This window comes from Salvia splendens, chromosome 11 (assembly GCF_004379255.2).
Source record: "Salvia splendens isolate huo1 chromosome 11, SspV2, whole genome shotgun sequence".
In the NCBI taxonomy this organism is placed as follows: Eukaryota; Viridiplantae; Streptophyta; class Magnoliopsida; order Lamiales; family Lamiaceae; genus Salvia; species Salvia splendens.
The window spans coordinates 765,789-789,885 of NC_056042.1; the positions used below are offsets into that span (position 1 = coordinate 765,789).

The 24,097-nt window shown below is 33.5% G+C and overlaps 4 protein-coding genes across 4 annotated transcripts; all 4 read left to right on the forward strand.

Annotated features, from left to right (window-relative positions):
* Positions 1-2,604: 2,604 nt before the first annotated feature.
* Positions 2,605-3,751, forward strand: LOC121754290 (zinc finger protein CONSTANS-LIKE 4-like). The gene is made up of 2 exons (XM_042149663.1): positions 2,605-3,194; positions 3,330-3,751. Exons 1-2 carry the CDS (start codon positions 2,811-2,813, stop codon positions 3,576-3,578), a joined length of 633 nt encoding a protein of 210 aa, XP_042005597.1. The 5' UTR covers positions 2,605-2,810; the 3' UTR covers positions 3,579-3,751.
* Positions 3,752-9,941: 6,190 nt separating this feature from the next.
* On the forward strand, positions 9,942-14,218 carry LOC121756262 (T-complex protein 1 subunit zeta 1-like). The gene is made up of 15 exons (XM_042151760.1): positions 9,942-10,183; positions 10,253-10,316; positions 10,765-10,900; positions 11,417-11,568; positions 11,658-11,705; positions 11,853-11,945; positions 12,048-12,154; positions 12,251-12,365; positions 12,452-12,538; positions 12,668-12,872; positions 13,061-13,155; positions 13,319-13,387; positions 13,524-13,631; positions 13,710-13,828; positions 13,989-14,218. Exons 1-15 carry the CDS (start codon positions 10,050-10,052, stop codon positions 14,062-14,064), a joined length of 1,608 nt encoding a protein of 535 aa, XP_042007694.1. The 5' UTR covers positions 9,942-10,049; the 3' UTR covers positions 14,065-14,218.
* Positions 14,219-17,271: 3,053 nt separating this feature from the next.
* LOC121754928 (transcription factor MYB10-like) lies at positions 17,272-18,977 on the forward strand. Its single transcript, XM_042150216.1, has 3 exons — positions 17,272-17,440; positions 17,854-17,983; positions 18,294-18,977. Exons 1-3 carry the CDS (start codon positions 17,308-17,310, stop codon positions 18,727-18,729), a joined length of 699 nt encoding a protein of 232 aa, XP_042006150.1. The 5' UTR covers positions 17,272-17,307; the 3' UTR covers positions 18,730-18,977.
* A 2,456-nt stretch (positions 18,978-21,433) lies between these two features.
* On the forward strand, positions 21,434-23,396 carry LOC121753898 (transcription factor MYB114-like). The gene is made up of 3 exons (XM_042149191.1): positions 21,434-21,747; positions 22,390-22,519; positions 22,608-23,396. Exons 1-3 carry the CDS (start codon positions 21,615-21,617, stop codon positions 22,960-22,962), a joined length of 618 nt encoding a protein of 205 aa, XP_042005125.1. The 5' UTR covers positions 21,434-21,614; the 3' UTR covers positions 22,963-23,396.
* Positions 23,397-24,097: the final 701 nt, after the last annotated feature.

Sequence of the window (24,097 nt, forward strand, 5' to 3'; positions counted from 1 at the left end):
AGTAAATTCCTCATTTTCCTGAATTTCATCATTAACTGTAGTATAGTCGAACTTCCCTCTGCTATTTTGTCATCTTTCTTTGATTTTGAGCCCAATTCTTGAGCCAATTTTGAGCCCAATTCTTGAGCCAATTACAAAATTTAGTCAAATTCTATTGATCCTATATTTTTTAAAAAATGGAATAATAAATCAACAAGTTTAAAAATTAGCAACCATCCCATATCCCTTAGTTTGGGCGAAATTGACATTGATATGTCAATCAAAATATCTACGTTAACCAAATGGCGGCATCCGATAACGCTTTTTTGCCAAATAAATCACTAAGTTTGTTTAACTTCTGGTATATCCCACACTTTCCAAAAAATGGTACTATAAATCACCAAGTTTGTAAAATTCACAATCATCTTGACTTTCATAATTTGGATAAAATTGAGATAATTGTGTCAACATTTAAATATATATATATATATGGACAAAACAACATCGTTCAATAACACACTTACACTAAAAAAAAGTCACATTATTAAATATTTATTTTTATTATTCTTTCTTTTACTTCATCTCCTCTCCTGGATAGTGTCTCTTAGAGCATCTCCAATGGCGGACGTCCGGTCGGACATCCGCGACGGGCGACCGGGACGTCCGCCATTGTAACAAAGCAACTCGGATACGGATGTCCCGTATGAACGTCGGATGTCCTCGGATATCCGGGCGACGGGCGGGCGGATGTCCGCCATTGTGGCGAGGGTCGGACGTCCGAGTTTAATTTTTGTTTAAAATTTTAATTTTATTATGTAATTTTTTTAATGAAGCATTCGCAATTTTCCCGTATTCCGTGTCAAAATTATAATTCCGTTACGTAATTAAATAATTGTGATTTTTTTATTGCGGGAAGTCCTAGTGGGAAGAGGGATGGGAAGGGCGGATTGTGCAGGGGAAGTCCTAGTGACATGGCAATGGGATGGAAAGTCCTAATGACGTGGCAGAAGGTGTTTTTAGAAAGTCCTAGTGGATGTCTGAGTGGGACATCCATGCATTGGAGATGCTCTTAACTTCACTTTGTAATTTAAATAGACATTAGTTAGTGAACATATACACCATATCATTTACGTTAGTACACATGATACATCCATCCATGTCATTCAAATATTCAAATTTACAGTTAGGCAACTGAAAAACATTTGATGATATAATTATAGATTTTTTAAACTTAATAATTCATTATTCCAATTTTATAAAATATGAATCAGACTAAAATTTGATCAAATTCGTAATTTATTCAATATTTTTTCCTAAAAATAAAACATGCTCGTTTATTAAAAACATCATAAATAATAACTCCACCGGCCAAAAAAACAAATGAAAAAACAGGAAATTCCACGTCATTGGGGAGAAATGTAGGGACACCACACAAAATCCAAACCCACAAACACAGGCCACAAACTTAGAAAAATCCGGCGTCTGCGCCCCTGAATTTGCGACACGTGGCACCTCTCTCCACCATTCATCGTACCACGTCGAATCACCGAAATATCTGCCGCATCTTTCTTTGCCGCCTGAATTTCCCACTTTGCCCCTCCCCACACATTCCCTTCTCTTCTGTGCCTAGTAAAATGCCTTCTATTTTCCAAAAATTGTAGGCCAAGCAAAAAATAATATTTTAAACAATGCTTTTCAATCTTTGATTGAGATTAATAGTCGCTGAAAAGATGGATCTTGTATAAAATATAATTTGTTGGGTTAGATTTAGTATCGAATGACTGAAATAAGTGATTATATTCGAAAATTTATTTAGATTTTAGTAGGTTGTTATTGAATCATAATTTTGAGAATCTACAAGGTAGGCTCTGTATAAGATTGGAGCTCAAAGTAAAAGACATAATTTGATGCGCTGTATTAATAGTTGAATGAAAAAATGTAAATTAATCAGTCCTATATTTTGAATACATATATTGTAGTAGATCACACATCACTCATTGTCAAATATATGATCACGTCATTGAAATGTAACTAAGTATATGGTGTTAAAGACATTCATACATTCTTACGTCAGTATTGTCGGGGAGTTATCTCATGCTTTAAGTGCTTACAAATTAATAAGGGAATTAATTAGTAATTGGTTCGTCAATGAAAACCTTATCACGGCAAAAAGGAGAGTGGCTAATTGTGTTTTATTCCTCAAATTAGCCGCTTTATCTACACCTACATTAAAATCTGTATTGCTTGGTTCCATGCCACATTGAACCTAACAAATATAACATGCCACATTGAGCCTAACAAATGAAATTACTCCCTCCGTCTCGTGTTACTTGCACTTATTTCCTTTCTGGGCGTCCCAAGTTATTTGCACTCTTTCCATTTTTAGTAAAAATTATCACCTACAGCCGCAATTGTTGACTTTGCTATACACTCATTCCTCAATTTTCGTGCCGAAAAGTAAACATGCGAGTAGCACGGGACGGAGGGAGTACTTTTTTGCTTTAAATTAGAGGACATGTATTAGTAGCTTCATCATATAGTGATTGATTAGGAAATTATATTTTTATTCATAATATATTGGTGGCCAAAAATGGTCACAAGTGCTCCCATCGTGGGGGTGGCAATTTGGTAATTTCAGCTAGGAATGAGGCTGTTTGACTGCAACTTGAATTTAAGTAATTTCTTTTCTCCTTCCTTGTTCTTCTTCTTCTTCCTTCCTTTACCCAACAAATCATCTCTCTCCTTCACACACATTTCCCAATTCTCTCTCCTTCCAACTCCAAAATTCACTCTCTCTCTTTTTCCGCTAATTTTTTAAGGAAAAAAAGGGGATGAAAATGAAGAAATCGTGTGAGTTGTGTAAACAAACGGCGCGGATTCACTGTGAGTCGGACCAGGCTAGCTTATGCTGGGACTGCGACGGAAAAGTTCACTCCGCCAACTTTCTGGTGGCGCGGCATTCGAGAAACCTCCTCTGCCGCGTCTGCCAGTCTCCCACGCCGTGGTCCGCCGCCGGCTCCAAGCTCGAGGCCACCTACTCCGCCTGCCGCAGGTGCGCCAAGGGAGGAGCCGACGGAGACCGCGAGGCGGCGGAGGAAATGGCGGAGACGCCGTGGTCGCCGCCGCCGGAGAGCTCCCTCAGCGGCGGCGACGGCGGGGAAGCGGCGGTGACGAGGAAACGCGGCAGGCTCGAGAATGATCGTCCTGTTATTATTGTATGAATACTCGCCCCCTTTAAATTTCTGTTCATTTAGAAAAAAAATAAAAATAAATAAATACTCTCTCCGTCTCTCATATTTAATATTTTTTTTGTTAAATAAATTTTGACTAATTTTGGTGATGGATTATAGGATGATTTAAATATATGTGCGGTGGCGGCGACGGAGGCGGCGGATTCTGTATGGAGAGGAATATCGATGAGTCAGCCGAAGTTACAGCGAGTGGGTGGCGGTGAGTTTGAAGCTAGGGTGTCGGAGATGGAATCTCTGACTGAGGAGGCGGTGAGGAGATTCCGGCCGGAAGAAGAGGCTGCCAGCGACGAAATGCCGGACTATCGTGCCGTTGATCTGAATCTGACGTTGGGGCTTTTCAACGGTTGATGATCGATAATAAGTTTTCGCGGAGTTAGAATTAGAATTAGAATTATTGTGATTTTTAGAAATAGTTAATTAGGAAAGGACTTGAGCTTTTTTTTTATTATTGTGTTACTACTAATTTTTGTTTGTTGTATTTGGTAATGGCTAAAATGAGTATATAAATATTTTCATCTTGAGTTCCCTTGCAAGGATGCATGATCATCATATTATTAATCAAACCTCTACTTTATATTGGGGTACGATGTCACATTTTAAGTGAAGCGTTTAGAGATTTTATAAACGAGTTACGTTTTTATTTTAGAAAATGTGTGAATTAAAAAAATTATTGCACCGCAAAAATAAGAAAAATATTAGTAGTACTACTTTATTGTTCTTGTATAGTTACAAAATGAGAATAATATTAGTACTACTTTATTGTTCATGTATAGTTACAAATAGTATTTTGATATATTGGATTCCTTTTCTTTTATCACAAGATTATACTTTTGATGTTTGTTGATTAAAGCTGAAAAAAAGAAGATTTTAGTGACATGGAATGAAATCATCGGTACTATAACTGTCACATATACATGTATAATTGGTTGTTTTGTGCCGACTATCAATAAATAATTTTTACATAAAGTTATGCATTCTATTTTTAGAGCATTCTATTTTTGTCCAAAATAAAAGCACAGATTAATTAATAAAATATGTTTTCTTAAAATAAATAAATTATGGATTTGAATCAGAATTAATAACTATATTAATGAAAATAATCATTGATCTTCTTAAAATAATATTTTTTTTACCAAATCTCTGTTTTAAAAAGATTATTGATTTCATTTTTTATTTAATAGTAATTGTACTATGTACTCCAATTTATAATTATTGATTATTGGTGGTTGGACTGAATCACAGCACGTCATTACCTATTTAGATTCGCATAATTTAAGAAATAGGAGTAGATCAATGGTTTTATTTAATAATGATGCAAGAAAAAGCAGCTACATATATCGTCATGAAAGGACATATAGATAAGTTGGAAATTCCTCTTTCGGCTAAACATTATCACATTATATATACGTACAATTTTTTTGGACTTAACTTGATTATTTAATTAAGTCATCACTTTATATAATTATAGTATTATTGGTGTGTTTAACAAAAATCACAACCATGTTATTCACATTCGTTACACATGATAAAGTTGTTTTAGAAACAAGCTTTTTAATATTATATTATATTATATGAAAAAATTCGTATTACTATGGTTAAAATTGATTTTTAATGAAATAATGTGTTTTATACACGCAATAATATTTTACCTTTGAAACATCTTTTTACTCATAAAATAATATTTAAAAATATATAATTTCTTGTATCTAATTGTCGCCATAAGGCAACCCTTTATACGTGTGTGTGTACACGATAATTTATGAAATATGGTACATACTTAAATGGTTAATTTATTAATTTGGTCGACACTCTAAATTTAAATTATTCGGCCTTATCCTAAACTAAAAGGTGTATATGTACTATGGCTTACTTTCCTATATGTTAAAAAACATTCACCTAATTTCGTGACAAATAGAGTTGGGCGTTACCAATAATTCTGTATTTTAGCATTAGGGTCGTGGAGTAGTGATCTAGGGAAACCACTACTTAAATGAATAACTAGAGAACACGAATTTAGTTCACTATAAGAACAATTTAGTTTACTATAAAAAGTGATTTAGTTCATTACATGAAAGAGTGAACCAAAACGCCTTTACAGTGAACTAAATCCTTCACGAAGTAAATACTTCACTATAATGGTGTTTTGGTTCACTCATTCCTGTAGTGAACTAAATCACTCATATAGTGAACTAGATCATTTTGATCTAATGGCTGAGATTTGTTTTCTAGTCATACACTTAATATTAGTTATACTTTGATCATCTCCCTTAGGGTCATGCAGTGACGGAACTACATAGGGCCAAGCCCCCACGCAAGCCCGCGGGGGCTTGGTCGGCACCAGACCCCGACCCCTGCCTATACAGCCGCCCTCCGACCGATCTCCGCCCCAGAGCAGCCCTGCACTCCAGCCGCTGCGCCATTCAGGTAAGAACTATATGTATGTATCAGGACTATGTAATTCAGTAATTCACTATTTGAAAGAATTTCAAAAATAATTTACTATCTTATTTGCAGTAACAGCGTAGTGCAGTACGTGATTTTTGATATAGTACTTTGTTTGCCTCAATTCTTATTAATTTAATTGGTCTTTAGATTTGAACCACTTGATAGTTTTTTAATTAAATTAGAATTGATGTATTGTGCAATAGTACTGTAGTAGTAGTGAATTTATTAGCATCTAAATTAATATAAACTACTATTTAACACTAATTAATCTTGTTGTAGTTAGTGAATTTATTAGCATCTGAATTAATATATACTACTATCTTACACTAATTAATCTTATTGTTATTAATTATAGTTATGCATCGGTATTTTTCCAAAATACAAATGAATGATTCAACTAAAATGCTCCAGATGATAGTAGTATTTCAATTCCGAATCCGATTATAAATCAAGAAAGAATTAATGTTGCAAGTGTCGAATCTATCGCGGAAAACATAAATAGTGACTCGGCAAGACGAAAACAGACATTACAAAACATGGCGACTCGTCGAAAACTGTTAACATCTAGTGTGTCGTAAAAGTTGAACAAACATTACATGTAAAATTAAATATTTTATTATGGAGTTTTCTTTTCAGATTTAGCCCCGGCTTACTCAATTTTCTGGTTCCGTCACCGGGGTCATGTGCCATAAAAAGTCATAAATCTGAAGTGATTTTATAATTATAGAATAATAACATTTGATATCAACAATAATTTGCAGAAGTCCAACTAATTTATGATATTATTTGGTGATGATTATCACGTTTTGGGATTAGGTATTGTGCACACAATAATTACAATTATATACTATACATTAGTACGTGTTTATCAACTTGCACCTCATTAGAACTTAATTTGCTCAATTAGTTTTAAGAATACTAATAAACTTCATCGTAAAGCAATAATGGCCATACAATATACATTATAATGACACTAAAATTAGTAGTAATTGTGAGCATCATTAATATTTTTTCTTTTATTTTTTCATTTAATTATGATTTTTAAAATATAAATGTAAATTGTCAATCACGCTAATTTTTATTCGATTGAAAATCGATCGATATTATAAACCACACAAATAGTAAATACCACATTTTAATTCCAAAATTAAAAAGGGACTAATAAGAATCGTGTATTAAATCATAAAATAAATAAAAAAAATATTATTTTACGTATTATCCATATCTTGAAATACATGTATATACAATTTGGTGGTGGACTTTATAAAGTGTCGATGAGAATATTAAATTCCCCCACCAAAATACATGAATCTTAACCCCATGCACACGTGAAGTATCTTATTTCGATCATATATATCCTTTGTAAATATATTATTCCATACACTCCAAAAAATTAAAAGATTTATTTGATGGCTAGAAATAGCCTAGAAAATTAGATGCGACGGCTATTGCCATCTATATCTTACTCACCGTCAAATAATTAATTGTTTTTGTGGCATAAATTATTGCTTCTATTTAATTCTGCAACGTTCAATATATGTCACAAAGTTTGATGACTTCGTGCCCCAAAATTAGTGAACCATATCTCTTGCTTTTCTTGCTTGGTCCAAAACTAATCCCAAATTGGGATATTATATAATTATTTGAATTTGAATTGTCGAGCCCCCCTAGGGGTATTTTTGTAATTTAATAAGCAAAAATATCTATGTATATATTAGGTTGTTTTCTAGCTTTCTAGTCAATTTCTATAGGCTTAACTAGAACTCACAAGTTTGTGGTTGTTAGGGTGTCCACCATTAGGCGGACACTCCAATAGCCCCGCCCTAATTTTTGTCCATAGCCCCAGTTTTTTTGTCCATAGCTTCAAAATTTTATTTCCGCCTATTATGATGGACACTTCCAATAGTCCCCAAATTTTATAATCAATTTTCATTTTAAAATATTTTTAGTTTTAATCAGGTATAATTAAAATTATCGCAGTGTAAATAATTAGAAAACGAGGCAATTGAGGCCGAATATTAGTTGTATTGCAAACGTGTAAAATTATACAACGAATAATTAAACTAAAATAAAACTAAAAAACTCCGCCACCGTCTACTCAGCCAAGCATTTTTAGAGAGTGCATTTTTAGAGAGTACAACTAAAATACAACTAAAATTATATAACGAATATTCGTCTCGACCGTGCATTTTTAGAGAGTGAAAGTGTAGAGAGTGAATGTATGGATTGTGTGAAAATTGTGAAAAATAAGGGAGGGAGAGTTGTATTTATAGAGGTAAATTTAAAAAAAAAAACAAAAATCGTCGAAATACACAGCAGACGCGCCACTCGCTTTGGGAGGCGCGGCTATAGCCGCGGCGGACAGGGGAGCAGCCGCGTCCTCGCCCCCCGTCGCCTATCCGTACAAAATTTTGAATAAATGAAAAACATATACTTTTAAGTAATTATAAATAAGGTGACCAAGGCCAATTCTTGGCATCCACACACATACTTATTACTATGTTATTCTCCATCCATTAAAAGTGTGGTGTTTCCATTTCTTGACATTAACTCTTTATATTTTGTCATCATTCATACCCAATATTTTTACAAACTTACTCATATAGAATCATGGTAATCAAGCTCGAATTGAGGACTTCTACCATGTTACAATGAGCCTCAAAACTTCTAAACCAATACTTATCTAATTCAGATACGAGATTCTTCACCACTTAAAATATATTATTTCTTAACCTTTTTTAAAGCTTGTGCACTCGTCTTCAAACCACACCGTTCGTATCGTGGGTGAATCGAGGACTAAATCGAAATGAAAATAAAATAATAAAATACAAGAAAATTCCATAGAATAAAAAATGGTGGAGTTTAGGGCATGGGATGTTTGTGGTGGAGAATTGTTGGATGTTACTTGTTAAAAGAAGTGTGGAAGAAAATGATGGTTGGATTTTGAGGTGGCACTTATTGAAAGTTCACAACAACCCCTTCAAACAAGATATTATGTAGATGGTGATTGGTCATTTTCAATACATATTCCTTAATTTTGGACCTCATTTTTTTGTTCTTTTTTTGTTAAGGAAGATAACTTTTAAGATCTTTGTATATCAGAATATAAATGGGTATTTCACGTTGATTTATGTGTCATTAATGCATGCGGTGCAGAATTAAAATTGCAGTATTATTTCTTTTCATTGTTTTACATAAGTATGTCGTTGCTAATAATTATAAAAGTGTTTTATCTGTACATTTTTTATATATTTTAATACTATAAAATAAGACTGATGTCGAAAATCTAAATGATAGTCGTGTTTATTATGAATTATATTGGTATAAATACCACTATAAAACGTATTACGGAGCAATTTTTTTTTCAGAAATGTCATCTTGTCTTAATATAATACTCCCTCCGTCCCGGGCTACTCGCACCTTTCCTTTTCGGCACGAAGATTAAGGAATGAGTGTATAGGAAAGTCAAAAATGACGGCTGTAGGTGAATTTTTTTACTAAAAATGGAAAGAGTGCAAGTAATTTGGGACGCCCAAAAAGGAAATAAGTGCGAGTAGTGCGGGACGGAGGGAGTATTAACTATTAGTAGTATTTCAATTTTGGACCAAAGTTAAGGTAGTAACGATTTAATTTTCTGTCAAATAAATTAACATACACTATTTAATATTAATTTATTGTTATTAATAATATATCTAATTTATTCTGTCTTTTATAAAAACCTAAATAAACAAAATTTGCCTTTATATTTGTGAAAATTCTCGATCATATTATTATACCCCCTCTGTTATAGTAGTATTTTTTCTATTTTGAGTTGTTTAGAAATACTACTAAATACTTTTTCAATTTTGTAAGTTTCTCTATTAATGAGGCCATTCTTCACTCATAATAATTAAATAAAATTTTGTCTCACATTTTACTAATTTTACATTAAAATCCATATTTATCCCATATCAAAACTATTTGCAGAGGGAGCATGTGAAAAGTATGAATACAACGACTCCTCTCACAATCACTCTAACTAAATTATACTCCATAATTGATTATAATTATTTATCCTAAATATTGTGTACTTTGTCAATGTAATTATATAAGTGTATATTCTTTCCCACCCAAATTTAAAACTCGACTTTATCAAATTGGGCTAAGCCCATTGGGCCAATCCAATTCAACCTGCTCCATAGAATTAAATATCCATTCACACAGGCCCGGCCCAGCTACTAAATTTGAAACCCCTCTCTCACTCACTCTCACTCTCACTCTCACTCTCACTCTTCTCTCGAAACTCCTAGTTTGAACCTCCGATCTAGCTCCACAGCTCATTCTCTCTGCTAGCTCCGTCGCTATCGATTTTCCGGCGAGAGGTAAACCGATACGATGTCGCTGAAGGTGTTGAATCCGAACGCGGAGGTGCTGAACAAGTCTCATGCTCTTCACATGAACATCAATGCCGCAAAAGGCCTCCAGGATGTGCTCAAAAGCAATCTCGGCCCTAAAGGAACTATAAAAATGTAATTATCATCTCTCCGCGTGTGTTTGTTGGTGATTTGCATTCAGTAATTTGGATTTGGTATTTGCAGGCTTGTTGGTGGAGCGGGAGATATTAAGCTCACTAAGGATGGAAACACTCTCCTGAAGGAGATGGTTAGTTTTGCATCCTTGATTTTTTCTCATTTGGCGTATCGGCTGTGTGATTCGGAGTTTTTGATTGAATGAAAATACGCATTTCTGATTTTGATATTTATTGTATGGTAATTATGTTTTGTAATATATTTTGGCAGTGGTGTTGTTATATTTGTTCCATGGATCACTTCTAGTTTGTGTTCAGTTTAAAGTGTAGTGCATTAGGATGTAAGGGGGGAACATAATGCTCTCTATATGATTGGGGTAAGGGAGGAAGTTGTCAGAGTAGACTTGGATTGCGATTATCTTTCGAAGGAACAAATAATTTAGAAATTTCTCAGGTTTGTTACTTGTATTGAAGCTGGAAATTTCAGCTTCAAAGTGAATAGGACCAATATCAATATATTATGTATATCTACAGCTTCATTTTTAGAGTGTGGATTCTTTATTTTAAAATTTTTAATGACAGCAAATACAAAGCCCTACAGCCATAATGATTGCTCGGACTGCTGTTGCTCAAGATGAAACCAGTGGAGATGGTACCACTTCTACTGTTATCTTTATCGGCGAGCTCATGAAACAATCAGAGCGGTACATAGACGAAGGTAAACTGAATTAACTTTCTTAAGATATTCGTATTAAGAGTTTTACTTGTACACACTGATCTTTTACCAGTGGTAATGCTGTTTAATATAAGTAAATGTTTTAATTACGGAAGCTCGGATTTCAGACTATGGAAATAATGGAAGTGAAAATTTCAGGATAACTCCTTATTGTTATAAGTACTGTATTAATTTAGTTTCTTTTGGGCATGGCACTGATAAAATTGTTAGAATTTTTGGTTAATCTAATGCAAAGTTACCTTTTAGCATAGAATATGGAAGTAACTAGTTCCTCCCAAAAAGAAAACTAGTGTACCTGGAAGCTCTTAATGGTGTTTGTGAAAGCCTTTCGTGTCCTCTTTACGGAATAATTGTTTTTATATTAATGATGGTTAATTTTTGGTCATAAGATTCTGTTAAGGCTTTAAAGAAACTGACAAGCATCAAACTATGTTTGAAATTGTTGCAAATTTTGATATAGTGAACATGAATGGTGAAACTTTAAACATCTTGTTGTAGGAATGCATCCACGTGTGCTAGTTGATGGATTTGAAATAGCTAAAAGAGCAACACTCCAGTTTCTTGAAAAGTTTAAGACTCCTGTAGTCATGGGTGCCGAACCTGATGAAGAGATACTGAAGATGGTGGCAAGAACAGCATTGAGGACGAAGGTTTTCCTCAACCTCTCTATTTGTGAGTAATGTATATAACTCTTAAACAGTATACTCACACATCGAAAACCTGTTTGTTTCTTGTGCAGTTGTACGAGTCATTGGCTGACCAACTAACTGATATTGTTGTAAATGCTGTAAGTTCTTATATTCAATGCTAATTTCTTTTCACATCCTCCTATCATTGGGAAGATTGATATATTATATAGTAGCTAAGTTAAATTAATGCATCTGAAGTAAATTGCTACTTGTCTTCATTTCAAGATGTTATCATGATGTTGCAGGTTCTCTGCATCCGCAAGCCTGAAGAGCCTATTGATCTCTTTATGGTTGAGATAATGCATATGCGCCACAAGTTTGATGTAGATACTCGCTTGGTATGTTACTTGTTATTTATTCTTCTACTGAAGTTGCCAACTTGGCTTACATATTTGCCTGCTTGAACCAGTACATAGTCATTATCTTACTGCTGCATCTAGGTTGAAGGTCTTGTTCTTGACCATGGCTCAAGGCATCCAGATATGAAACGCCGAGCAGAGAATTGTTACATTTTGACTTGTAATGTGTCACTGGAGTATGAAAAAAGGTAACTGTGGCATGTTGTGCTCGCTTTTTATGCTATTTTTGCTAGTTCTGTTCTATTTATATCCGTGATCAGTAAGACTGACTATATTTTGTTCAGTGAAGTAAATGCAGGATTCTTTTACTCAAGCGCAGAACAGAGAGAAGCAATGGTTGCTGCAGAAAGGCGATCTGTTGACGAAAGGGTCCAAAAGATTATTGATTTAAAAAACAAGGTTCTTGTGCCCCCCATACCATTGGGATGACTAATCATTCACAACATTTCCATTTCGAAGATGATAATCCCTAGTGTTTCTTCCAGGTGTGTGCTGACAATGACAGCAATTTCGCTGTCATTAATCAGAAAGGAATTGATCCTCCATCATTGGATCTTCTTGCTCGAGCTGGAGTAAGTTGATGATTTCATTGTATTTTATTGTTGATTTTAATTATTCTTTTTGATGAGTTTATTCTGAAAAACTGTTTCATAACTTTATATCCTAATTCTATTCGTTCTGGTTTATTGTATAACTTCTAGATAATTGCCCTGCGAAGGGCGAAAAGAAGAAACATGGAGAGATTGGTTTTGGCTTGTGGAGGAGAGGCTGTCAATTCAGTCGATGACCTAACCCCTGAGTGCCTTGGTTGGGCTGGCTTGGTCAATGAACATGTACTAGGAGAAGAGAAGTACACGTTCGTGGAAAATGTCAAAAACCCCCACTCCTGTACAATTCTCATTAAAGGTAGTTATAGTTACTCATACTCATATGTGCTGTGTCTCGACGCCTGTTGTCTATGGTTTCCTTTATTATGTTTATTGTTTCTACTTCTATCGCCATGGTCCTATTGGCATCCAGTTGCTTTTGAAATCTTCGGTTATATTGATTGGGTATCCAGTTTCCACTACTAATGCACCCTGCAACATATGCAGGGCCAAATGATCATACAATTGCTCAGATTAAGGATGCTGTTCGTGATGGTCTGAGGGCAGTAAAAAATACTATTGAAGACGAAGCTGTTGTGCTGGTAAGTTAATAAATATGCCAAATGTTTGTGATTTTAAGTGAGCTATTACTCTCGTGTCCCATGGTGATGCTAACGTTTCTGAGTTGACCCCATTTGTTGTATATGCTATGAACCTACGTGCTCGTCTATGTATTAAAATGAGTTTGTTTTTTGCGTATCACAGGGCGCAGGGGCATTTGAGGTTGCAGCCAGACAATATCTAGTTAATGAAGTCAAGAAAACCGTTAAAGGAGTATGTGATTTTCGTTTTTTGCAACTCCCATTTATCTAAAATAACTTTGAACTCATAATTATTTCTGGGATAAATCTTAACATAAATCGAAACATATTTCTGGGATTTGCTCTGATGCTGTTGAAACTTTGATTAGCGTGCTCAACTTGGCGTAGAAGCTTTTGCCGATGCGCTTCTTGTGGTTCCGAAGATACTTGCTGAAAACTCAGGTCTTGACACCCAGGATGTGATTATTGAACTCACGGTAAATAGTTTGTATGATGTTTCCAAACTGTGATCATTCAATGTTGCTCATCACTCAACACTGTCTCATTCTTTTCAGGGAGAACACCATAAGGGTAATGTGGTCGGACTTAATCTTCTCACGGGAGAACCGATCGACCCTCAAATGGAGGGCATCTTTGACAATTACTCTGTCAAGCGCCAGCTTATAAACTCCGGGTACGTCAAGAAACTTACTGTTTGAGACGAGTATCTTAGTTGGTAAAACGCTTCCTCATCCAACCAATAGGTCGGGGGTTCAAGTAACCATGCCACAGTGACTGTTTGATTGTGTGCTGATTTTTCGCTCCGTTTCTTACACTGATTGGTGAAATTGCAGGCCTGTGATTGCGTCGCAGCTGCTACTCGTGGACGAGGTGATTCGTGCCGGTCGTAACATGCGGAAACCAAGCTAGTTGTAGTGACTTCTCATGTTTTTCAATGACAGATCTTTTTATAGTTAGCTCTTATATAAGTGTCGACCCTTCAATTTTTCCTATGAAACTTGCTTGAAATTATTCAAAAGTGTGAAGAGTGGTAATGTTATTTATTTATTTTGAATTTTCTCAAGGCGATGTTTCATGCATTTTTACCGATAATGATCAATCTGAACTAAATAAAAAAACCACAGCAAACAACTACTAACTCAATAGATGTGATAATATTCATCGAGTATAAATCATCTCCAAATTAGAGATTCAAATGATTGTCGAAAATTAAAATATATAAATACAATATACAAGAAGTAAGGAGGAGTGGTAACAGAATGTGGCCGAAGATGAAGGCGGGAGAGTGAGTTCGAGTAAAAATTTAGTGGTTCAGACACTGTGTTATACATAGTTAGTCATAATAATGATATAAAGCAAGAGAAAATATTGATAATTAATGCAATTATGATCTGTTAAACATATCACGTGACAATGTGTCGATATAAAATACACCTCGACCATCAACCCATGTTTTGCACATACACATATTATCGTTGATTTTCGGATTTGTGGGAGAGTGTATATTTCTATAAGTATGCTAAATAGAACCTTTTTGCCAAATAATGAATCTTGGAATTCCATAAAATGATTAGAAAATTAACAGAAATAACAAAAAGAATTTAAACATAGCATTTTTTGAGGAACGCGTAAGCAAATATAACAAATTTATTTTGAATATGAGTCAACCTTGAGTATTTTCGTGGAACTTAGATAATTGTGTTATAATTTACTCCATTTATTAATTAATATTCACTAATTATTTGTTTAGTAAAGTGTTTCCTTTCTTGAATAAGATGGCGTGAAATAAGTGACGTAAGAAGTTTAATTGTAATCGAAAAGATCGAGTAATCATTAATCAAAATTTCATGAGCAACGAATCTAGTCTTCATATTATGAAAATCTTGAACAATAGTGGAGAAGGTACGTGTTTAGTGCAAATTGTCCAACACGTAAAAGTTTTATGTATTTTTAATTATGATAAGTTAGGAATTGAAACATAGAAAAACCCGACATAGAAATCATTTGTTTTGATTTTACATGCTAATATCCAAATTACAACAAATTAATGGGATGTGATTAGAAAATTTCATTCCAATTTAACAGGGAGTCAGCCAAAAGTCCAAATTACTAAATATAATTAGTAAATTTCATACCAATTTCTTGGAGTTGACTGATAAAAAGATAATTTTTTTACCTAAAATTATTGTAATATGTGTTATACTACTATTTACATATAAGTTCGAATTTATAGGCCCTAACATTTTACCATATATGCTGCGAGATGTTTGCACTCTTTATACACAGGAAATAGTAATAATATAACAAAGTTTCTTGAAAATTAGTAGAAGATAAATAATGTCTTTCAGAAAATGAGAAGAAACTATTGAACCAAATTCATGACAATTGATACATTTTTGACATATTTGAATAAGACTTAGATAATTCATGACAAATGAATGATAAAACTGCATCATATTATAAAAAATATACGTGATAAAATGAAACAATTAATTCTCTGGTTTAATAACAAATATATTGGAGTTAGGTGGAAGTTTCTAGATATCTTAACAACATTACTAGGTAGTGTGAATCAATATAATATTTAAATTAATTAAATAAACTGATTATGTGAGTACTTATTGTTTGGCTAATAATCACTTAGATATTCATATTATAGTTCAATGAATACGTAGAACTAAGTACTAATTCAAGACTAATGAAAGAGAAAACATAAACAATTTATTATAATTCAAGATTGGGGTACAATGAATCTTGCTACAATATCATTGATTGTGAGTGGTGACATACTATATTTATACATAAATATTATTAGAATTTTAAATGCATATGTATGGAATGCTCAATAAAAAAATTACAAAAACACATACTACATATTTTGGTTAGTGGGTTTAAACCAAAATAATTAAGTCACGTGCGTATAAAGTTGCAGGCGGCTGCCGCATTAAAGTATTATTATGTTACTACTAATAAAAGAGGGCAAATTAAAGGTCCTTTAACATTAATTAGTTAAATAACACGATTTTATACGTGATTAGTCCTATTCACTCGCTGATTAAGAAATTTGTATAGTTAAGTAGAATATAAACTCGTCATACCTTGATTTTAGTGTTAGAAAATTGGAGTTATTTACATGAACTAGATTAATTAGTTATTACTATTAATTTTAATTAGTTATTGCAGACAAAAGAATGCAAGTTACTATACCTAAAGTCTGTAATGCAGTTAATATATATTTCTCTATTATAGATAAATAAGGAGTAATGGTATGTTATATACCCTATTGAGCACCAATCTCGTTTGTCGCAGGTTTAGTATTGTTCGTTTAGATTTATATATTTAGTTTGATTCCAAAATATTAAAAAATGTTATTACAATTTTTAATTTCACAAAATTCATAAAATCGAAGCTCGATTTGCTCATTTTCTCTATAATTTCAAATAAATTAATAAAGCTTTGATTTTATAAATTTTGTGAAATTAAAATTTTCAATAACATTTTTCAATGTATTAGAATCAAACTAAATATATAAATCAAAACGAACAACGTTAAACACGCGTCAAACGAGAGTAATGCTCATGTAAGATATGTTAACATATCATTCTTCGATAAATAATATAACTATTCTTGTGTCAAATAAAATAATACATGTATTCAATTAGAGCTTTCCTGGATTTCTCTGATTGGTGACCATATCAATAATTGTTCCTGAATCGAATTGACATGCATATAGTAGATTCAATGGTAAAACGAAATAGCACATTTATGTACTTGTTGTGCTTACATTCTCAACGTGCAATATCCATTATGAGTCTAGATTAAATTCATCTCTACGTTTGATTATATGATTTAAGACATTCCAAGCCATTAATTTCTTAATCGTTGAATCAAGTCATCAACTTTTCCTTTCTCCTATATGGTTATGTGTGGATATTATCATAAACTTTTCTTGTCAACTTTTCATATATTATAATATAGTAATATAATAATCCGATGATTACGGTTTCGATGTTACTTCTCCTGTTGACATAATTGACAATACTTTTTCTTAAACACGCTTTAATTATTGACCACCAATTATAAGCTCCCTGCTCTCCCACATCTTAGCACTTTTAAATATCACTCAACTAGAGAGAGAGGTAGAGAAAGAAAATGGTGAAGCCAGCTTCCTTTGACATAAATGGAATGAAAAGTGGAGCTTGGAGTGAAGAAGAGGACAACAAATTGAGGGCTTTTATCGGCCAGTTCGGCCAGACCAACTGGCGCCAGCTGCCGGTGTTTGCTGGTAAGCCGGAGCTCTCCAATTAGGGTTTTTGGAAACATAAGTTAATTGATGAAAACCCTGATTTTTTACATTTGTTTTTCTTGATTAGGGCTTAGTGAAATCAATTTATTAGTCCATCTTATCTTTGATCTACTATGTATGTATGTATGAAAAGTTAAAAACCCTAATTAGTCATCACTTTAATTTCAAATGTTTCAAGAAAATTAACCTTTTATACGACTCAGACACACCCACATTAGGTGGTGATTTTACTGATTGGAGGAGAAGCAGTCTAATTGATTGTGGTAATTAGATTAGACCTTAATAAGTGGTGATTTTACATATATATGATCAATGGTAGTTATACATGTGTGGTTTATATGTTTTTTTGTGTACAATAATTAACATATGTGATTTAATTTTAATTAATTTAGGGTTGAAGAGGTGTGGGAAGAGTTGCAGACTGCGTTGGCTGAACTATTTGAGGCCTGGTATCCGACGTGGCAATTTCACTGAAGATGAAACCCATCTCATCATCAAACTGCACAATGTACTCGGAAACAAGTATGAATTAATTTCATTAAGTAGGCATTTTATTTTTGAGGATTTGCTATGACAGATAAAAAATAGTGTAGGTTAATATATTGGAATTTTGGGATATCAATTGAGCTAATTTTGTTTAATTTACATCCCATAGAGATTGGAGAAATTATAGTAAAGAAGATACAAATTAAAATTCAATCATCTACCTTATCAATTTTGCTTGTGGAATTGAAAAAAATGCTAATAATAAGATCACAAATATTCTATCTATCTTATCAATTATGAAAAGAAAACGTTAATTTTGTTCAATTTATTATAATATTAAAAACAGATGGTCAGCCATTGCTGAGCACTTTCCCGGGCGAACCGACAACGACATCAAGAACTACTGGAACGCCCACATACACAAACGCAAGGGCCGCCGCAACGGCACCTGCGCCCGTGTAACTAGAGAGATCAAGCCCCAAAATCTGGCCCAGGAAGAGCTATCTTCCGACAGCAACTCTAGTACTATAACAAACTGTCTGAATCAAAACACAACTGCTATTTCTGAGGTTGCGGAAAACATAGGTGTTTTCGAGTCGAATGCAGATTCATATTTCAATCATGGGAGCTTTATCGAGCAAGATTATTTTGATGGGATGGAGGAGGAAAATATGATGTTTTTACTAAGTGATTACTCAGATGTGGGGGTTGCTTCTTGGGATTTGAGTGCTGCATTTGAACAAGACTTCAACAAAATATTTGGTGATTACTATGGAAAGTAGTAATACAATTGAGGTATCTACATATATAAGAGCAACAAGTCCTATATCATATATAAAGCAATTGTGTGTAGTTGGTTGTGTTTGAAGTATCCCTTAATAAGTTGCTCATGAGAATCTTGAGGGGTATTTGTGTTTTTGTTGTAATATATATATGATTTGGATGTCTTGCACCATGTGGTTTTATGTGTTTTGTTGAAACTATCAAGTGTGTTGTGTGTTTGAAATGATATGATATTGTGGTGATTTTATGTGTGTTGTGTTGAATTAGAGAATATGGGAAGCATTCATATCTCATCGTTTGATGTTGTTATATTGTAGAGCTCTATATGTAGCTGGCGTTGGATACATTAGACGAGAAATATTGAGATAAGTTAAAATAGACTTTATTTTGGATTAAATTAGTCATAGGGGTGGACGTTGGATACATTAGACGAGAAATATTGAGATAAGTTAAAATAGACTTTATTTTGGATTAAATTAGTCATAGGGGTGGACGTTGGATACATTAGACGAGAAATATTGAGATAAATTAAAATAGACTTTATTTTGGATTAAATTAGTCATAGGGGTGGACCGGGTGGGATGTGGGATGGTTAATACTGGATAAAGTGTAATCTTAGCACTTTGGAGATGTGCCGAAATATATTGACACGTGCCAAGTTTTTGGGAGAAAGGACAACCGGAGAAGATATAAGAATAAACATGGTCTCTAGTCATGAGCAATAGCAGGAACCGAACGAATTTATAAAGTTACAAGATGATGTAAAGGAAAGTTACCATATGAAATAAACCATTTGCAGAAAGTGACAAGTTAAAATGATGAAATAAGCTATATTTAGCGCAGTTAGAAATTTGGTGTGTTTGTTTTTTTAGGGAAGGGGTGTTAAAAACGTGTCTGTGATTGTAAAATTTTATAATGTAAGGTAAATTATTAACGTAACGCTTGTCGCTTGGGGCCAGTTGAAAATTCAAAGAGAGGGATGTTTTAATTTTAGTATGATATCTTCATATACTTATTTAATGAATTATCTGCTTTTGAGGATAAGTGACGTAGTTATGTTGACGTCATTATCGGTTGTTAGTTAAAAAAATTAGCACACAAATTTTAATAAAATGGTAGTGACATTATTGTCCATTTATTTAATTGTTTAAATGAGCTATAGTATAAGTTAATTTGCCTACTAGTAGTACTATCTTTCAAATGGTGTTTTTTTATCAACTAACTTGTTAAAAGTTGAAATTTTTTATAAAAATAAGATGAGATTATTACAGCACTATATGAATTAAAAATATATTAATCTTTATCAAAATCTTAACTCTATTTAATATTTATAGAGTTGTCCAGTTTATAAATAAAAAAAAATTAGTAGCGGAGAAAGCGATTAAATTATTTGGTCAACGCGTTTAATTCAAAAAGTCAATTCGATCAATTTTGTCAGTCGAAACGCAGTTAAGTGTGAAAGTGGAATCCTTATTTTCCAACGCGTTTAATTTAAATAATAAGCCGACTCGTGTTTACTCAGTGTATTTCCAAAATTTATTGCAAATTAATTATTTTAATATAAACAAATATTATTTCAAATCTACTTTGTATTATATATACATAGAATTTCAATATTTTGGTTTGTAGATTACGAATTATTTTGAAAATGAGTCGTGTATTTAAATTATAGTACTATATATATATATATATATATCACCCTTTTTAGTGAATTTTGAAATTTACATGATTTAAATATTAATTAAAAATGATTAATTAGTGCTAATTAAGCTTTCCCAAAGACAGACTTGAATAGCATCAGTCAAAGATAGGGAAAAACTTTTTGAATTGAATGAAATTTTCATTTAAAAATCTAGTTTTTATTATATGAGAATTAATATTTAGTTATTCCATCTCAAAATTTTTCAAGTTATAATTATAAAAATGCATTCCTGCGTAGAAATTTTTGGTCATGTTAAGTGAGATATTAAGTGAGACGGAGGAAGTACATTTTTTTCGAATTGCCACAATTCATAGAAGCCAATTTTTCTATAGGAAGTGTTCAAATAGTCAATGAAAGAAAATATGCAGTCAATAGTGACTAAAGTCTATATATGTGAACACAATTTTAATTTTTTTTCTTGTTCACACGTTTTTCGTAATGTCATTTTCAATATATATATTTTTTTGCTTTGAACAAATGTTAAAAATTTATCATTTAATTTATTATAGGCCAATAGTTATGTGTCTAGCTTGTTTTATTTGGATGACTTGGTCCTTGTCTCTGTCGTAGGTGGAGAAACATTTATCACGGTAGAAAAACTATTGTGTTAGAATTAATTTATCCAAGATATACTATTGTTTTAAAATTCTATTTACCAAAAATGTCTATATCAAAAGAATTAAAAAATAATCTTAAATTCGAGACATTACTAAATCACTAAAAAAAATAGATCTAATTTGCAATACTTAAAACTTCAAATTTTAAATTTTAAATAAAAATAATCTCAACAATACCTAACCATTATTAATAATGGATATTTTTGTCAACTCATTACTCCAAGAACTAAACTACCTAAATTCCTTAAAATTAAGAGTAAATTATTTCGAAAGCGACGTACAAAGCTGAAGAAGTATCCTTGTTCCTTCTAAATAGTAATTATTTATATATATAATTTTTTTCATCATGTTTTTGCAATTCCATACTTTACTATCCCAATATACATCTTCCTACGTTCTTTCCTTACGTCAACACTTTCACAAGATAAAACCTTTGTCCTCTTTTTCTCTATATATATACTATAAACACTGAGCTTACATTTCTCACACATCACTCAAAATTTATAACAACTAAAACAAAACACACACACACACACAAAAGGGGGAAAAGAAGAAGAAGAAAGAGATGGTGAGGCCATCTTCTATCGACAGAAATGGCATGAAGAAGGGTGCTTGGAGCGAAGACGAGGACGAAAAGTTGAAGACGTACATAGAGAAATACGGCCACTGGAATTGGAGATTGCTCCCTAGATACGCCGGTGAGTAAATAATTATTGATATTCCTCGTCTACAGTGGCGGATCCAGAACTTTTGATTTGAGGGTGCGATAAATTTTTACATAAAATAATACCGTTACTCAAAAATCATCTTTTACATTATTTTGGGAAAGTATTATTGAAAATATTTTCAATGGTTACAGTTCTAGACACCAATTTATTTTAACAAAATAAGAAAATTAAATTGGTGTCCAAATAGAATCAAACACGTGATATAATCAATGAGAAATGAGTGCAACACCATTGGACCATTGTGATAGCCTTGACATTGGTTACTCTCAAATAACAATAAGTACAGAATTTTGGGGTACCACCGCCCCCCTTGTCCTTAATTGGCTCCGCCGCTGCTCGTCTAGCAGATGTTGACCTGACGTCAGCATCTGAAATTTTAGTGAATAATCACTTGACTTGCCTTCTAATAATGTACGAGTCAGTCTAGGCGCGACCTTTTTTTCATTGTGGAAATTTTTGTTGACCATGATTTAGTGACGGATTGATTCCATCGGTAATCTGTTGGTAAATTCTATTATATGTACGTATTTTTTGAATTACCGACGGAAAATTCCGCTGACAAACCCTGATTTTTTTTTCCATTGTGGAAATTCATGCAATTTTCTTGATTAGGCCTGAAGAGATGTGGGAAGAGTTGCCGATTGCGATGGGTGAATTACTTGAAACCGGGACTCAAGAGGGGAAATTTCAGCGAGGAAGAACAACAACTCGTCGTTGAATTGCACGCGGAGCTCGGAAACAAGTAACGACTCTCGTGTTTCATTTCATCAGTACAAATGTTTTAAAAAAAAAGGCAAACTAATCATTTGACCGCTGTAATAATTAATCAGGTGGTCAGCCATCGCAGTAAAGCTGCCTGGCAGAACAGACAACGAGATCAAGAACTTCTGGCACACACATGTCGAGAAACGGCGCAATCCAAATCGCGCATCCCAGATCACTATAAGCACACCTTCTACCATAGAAAAAAGTGATTCCTCAGAAGCTACTTCTCTCTCCACGAATTCATCGCAAGACGATCTTGAATCGTTGTTGTCCAGTATAATCGAGGCAGATGGTGCTCTAAATGAGGGTTTCGGATCATCCTATGGAAGCTTATGGAATTCGGAGAGTGAGACGTGTAGTTATCTTGGTTATGATCCTCTGCTTCAGTGTTTTGACTACGAGACGGGTCTCTTTTGGTAGCAGACGAGGAGCAAGGTTTAACTTAACCAGACCGAATTTTTAAGAGACATAAGAGAATATGTATGTTGTTGTGTATAAATAATACTCCCTCCGTCCAATAGTAGATGCCACACTTGGGAGATGACACGGGATTTTAGAAGATGTTGTTTTGTGTGTTAATGGTGAGAGAAAATATAATTTTTATAATTGATGTGAGAAGAAACTTTTTCCAAAAGAGGAAATGTGACATCTTTTGTGGGACAAACTAAAAGGAAAGTGTGACATCTACTATATATATAGGACGGATAGAGTACTTGCATACCATATAAATGGGAGTTTTGTATGTCCAATGCACGAAGAGTTATAAACAGTCAAGTGATTATGATGTTTAATTGTAATTGGAAAAAAATGAAATTAAATGAAAATTTTGAGTTTGTGTGATTTACTGAATGAAATTTTTTTTACCTTGTTCGAATTCGAAAGATGACATTTTTTTCAGTGCAGTAAATTACATAATGAGTCAGTAACTTCTTATGTTCGATGCAGTGAAGTAAAGTCAACATACCTAAAGATATAAGGGCATCATTAACCCCGACCCCAAGTCCCCTCCACGTCATCATTCATCTACAGTTGCGGCCTAGGCCCCAACTGTTCTAACCATGCAGGCCACAACCCGAGGCGCAACTAATAATTGACACTATTCATAACTTCAACCTATTTGACTCGTAAATGCAATATGTTGAACAATTCAAACCGGAAAAATAAATTGTTCATTCGAAAAAAGAAATTACAAATCATAGAAAAAAAATACAAATCCAAAAAAACTAAAAATTATAACATAAAAAATGCAAATAATGCAAAAAAAAACTAAAACTTATAACATAAAAAAATGCAAAAAAATGCAAAAAAATGCAAAAAATTACCCCTCCCCTTTTCTTCATCTTCCTCGCTCAATCTCCTCTCTCCCTCCCTCTTCTTCCTCTTCCAATTTTTAGCAAAAATTGCAGCTCCATCACGGCATGGAACCATCCAACGCGATCCCGGGCCGGACCCCGGGACCGGCCCAGACCGCAACGTCTCTCCCTCCAACGCGCAGGACGGGCCGGGACTCGCGATTTGCGGCCCGGCCCCTTGCGTTAACGATGCTCTAAGAGCC

Coding starts and splice junctions, on each gene's coding strand:
- LOC121754290 (XM_042149663.1), top strand. CDS start 2,811: ATGAAAATGAAGAAATCGTGTGAGTTGTGTAAACAAACGGCGCGGATT. Junction 3,195..3,329: donor ATGATCGTCCTGTTATTATT/GTATGAATACTC, acceptor GATGGATTATAG/GATGATTTAAATATATGTGC.
- LOC121756262 (XM_042151760.1), top strand. CDS start 10,050: ATGTCGCTGAAGGTGTTGAATCCGAACGCGGAGGTGCTGAACAAGTCT. Junction 12,539..12,667: donor ATCTTCTTGCTCGAGCTGGA/GTAAGTTGATGA, acceptor TATAACTTCTAG/ATAATTGCCCTGCGAAGGGC. Junction 12,873..13,060: donor CTGTACAATTCTCATTAAAG/GTAGTTATAGTT, acceptor CAACATATGCAG/GGCCAAATGATCATACAATT.
- LOC121754928 (XM_042150216.1), top strand. CDS start 17,308: ATGGTGAAGCCAGCTTCCTTTGACATAAATGGAATGAAAAGTGGAGCT. Junction 17,441..17,853: donor CCAGCTGCCGGTGTTTGCTG/GTAAGCCGGAGC, acceptor TAATTAATTTAG/GGTTGAAGAGGTGTGGGAAG. Junction 17,984..18,293: donor CACAATGTACTCGGAAACAA/GTATGAATTAAT, acceptor TATTAAAAACAG/ATGGTCAGCCATTGCTGAGC.
- LOC121753898 (XM_042149191.1), top strand. CDS start 21,615: ATGGTGAGGCCATCTTCTATCGACAGAAATGGCATGAAGAAGGGTGCT. Junction 21,748..22,389: donor ATTGCTCCCTAGATACGCCG/GTGAGTAAATAA, acceptor TTTCTTGATTAG/GCCTGAAGAGATGTGGGAAG. Junction 22,520..22,607: donor CACGCGGAGCTCGGAAACAA/GTAACGACTCTC, acceptor ATAATTAATCAG/GTGGTCAGCCATCGCAGTAA.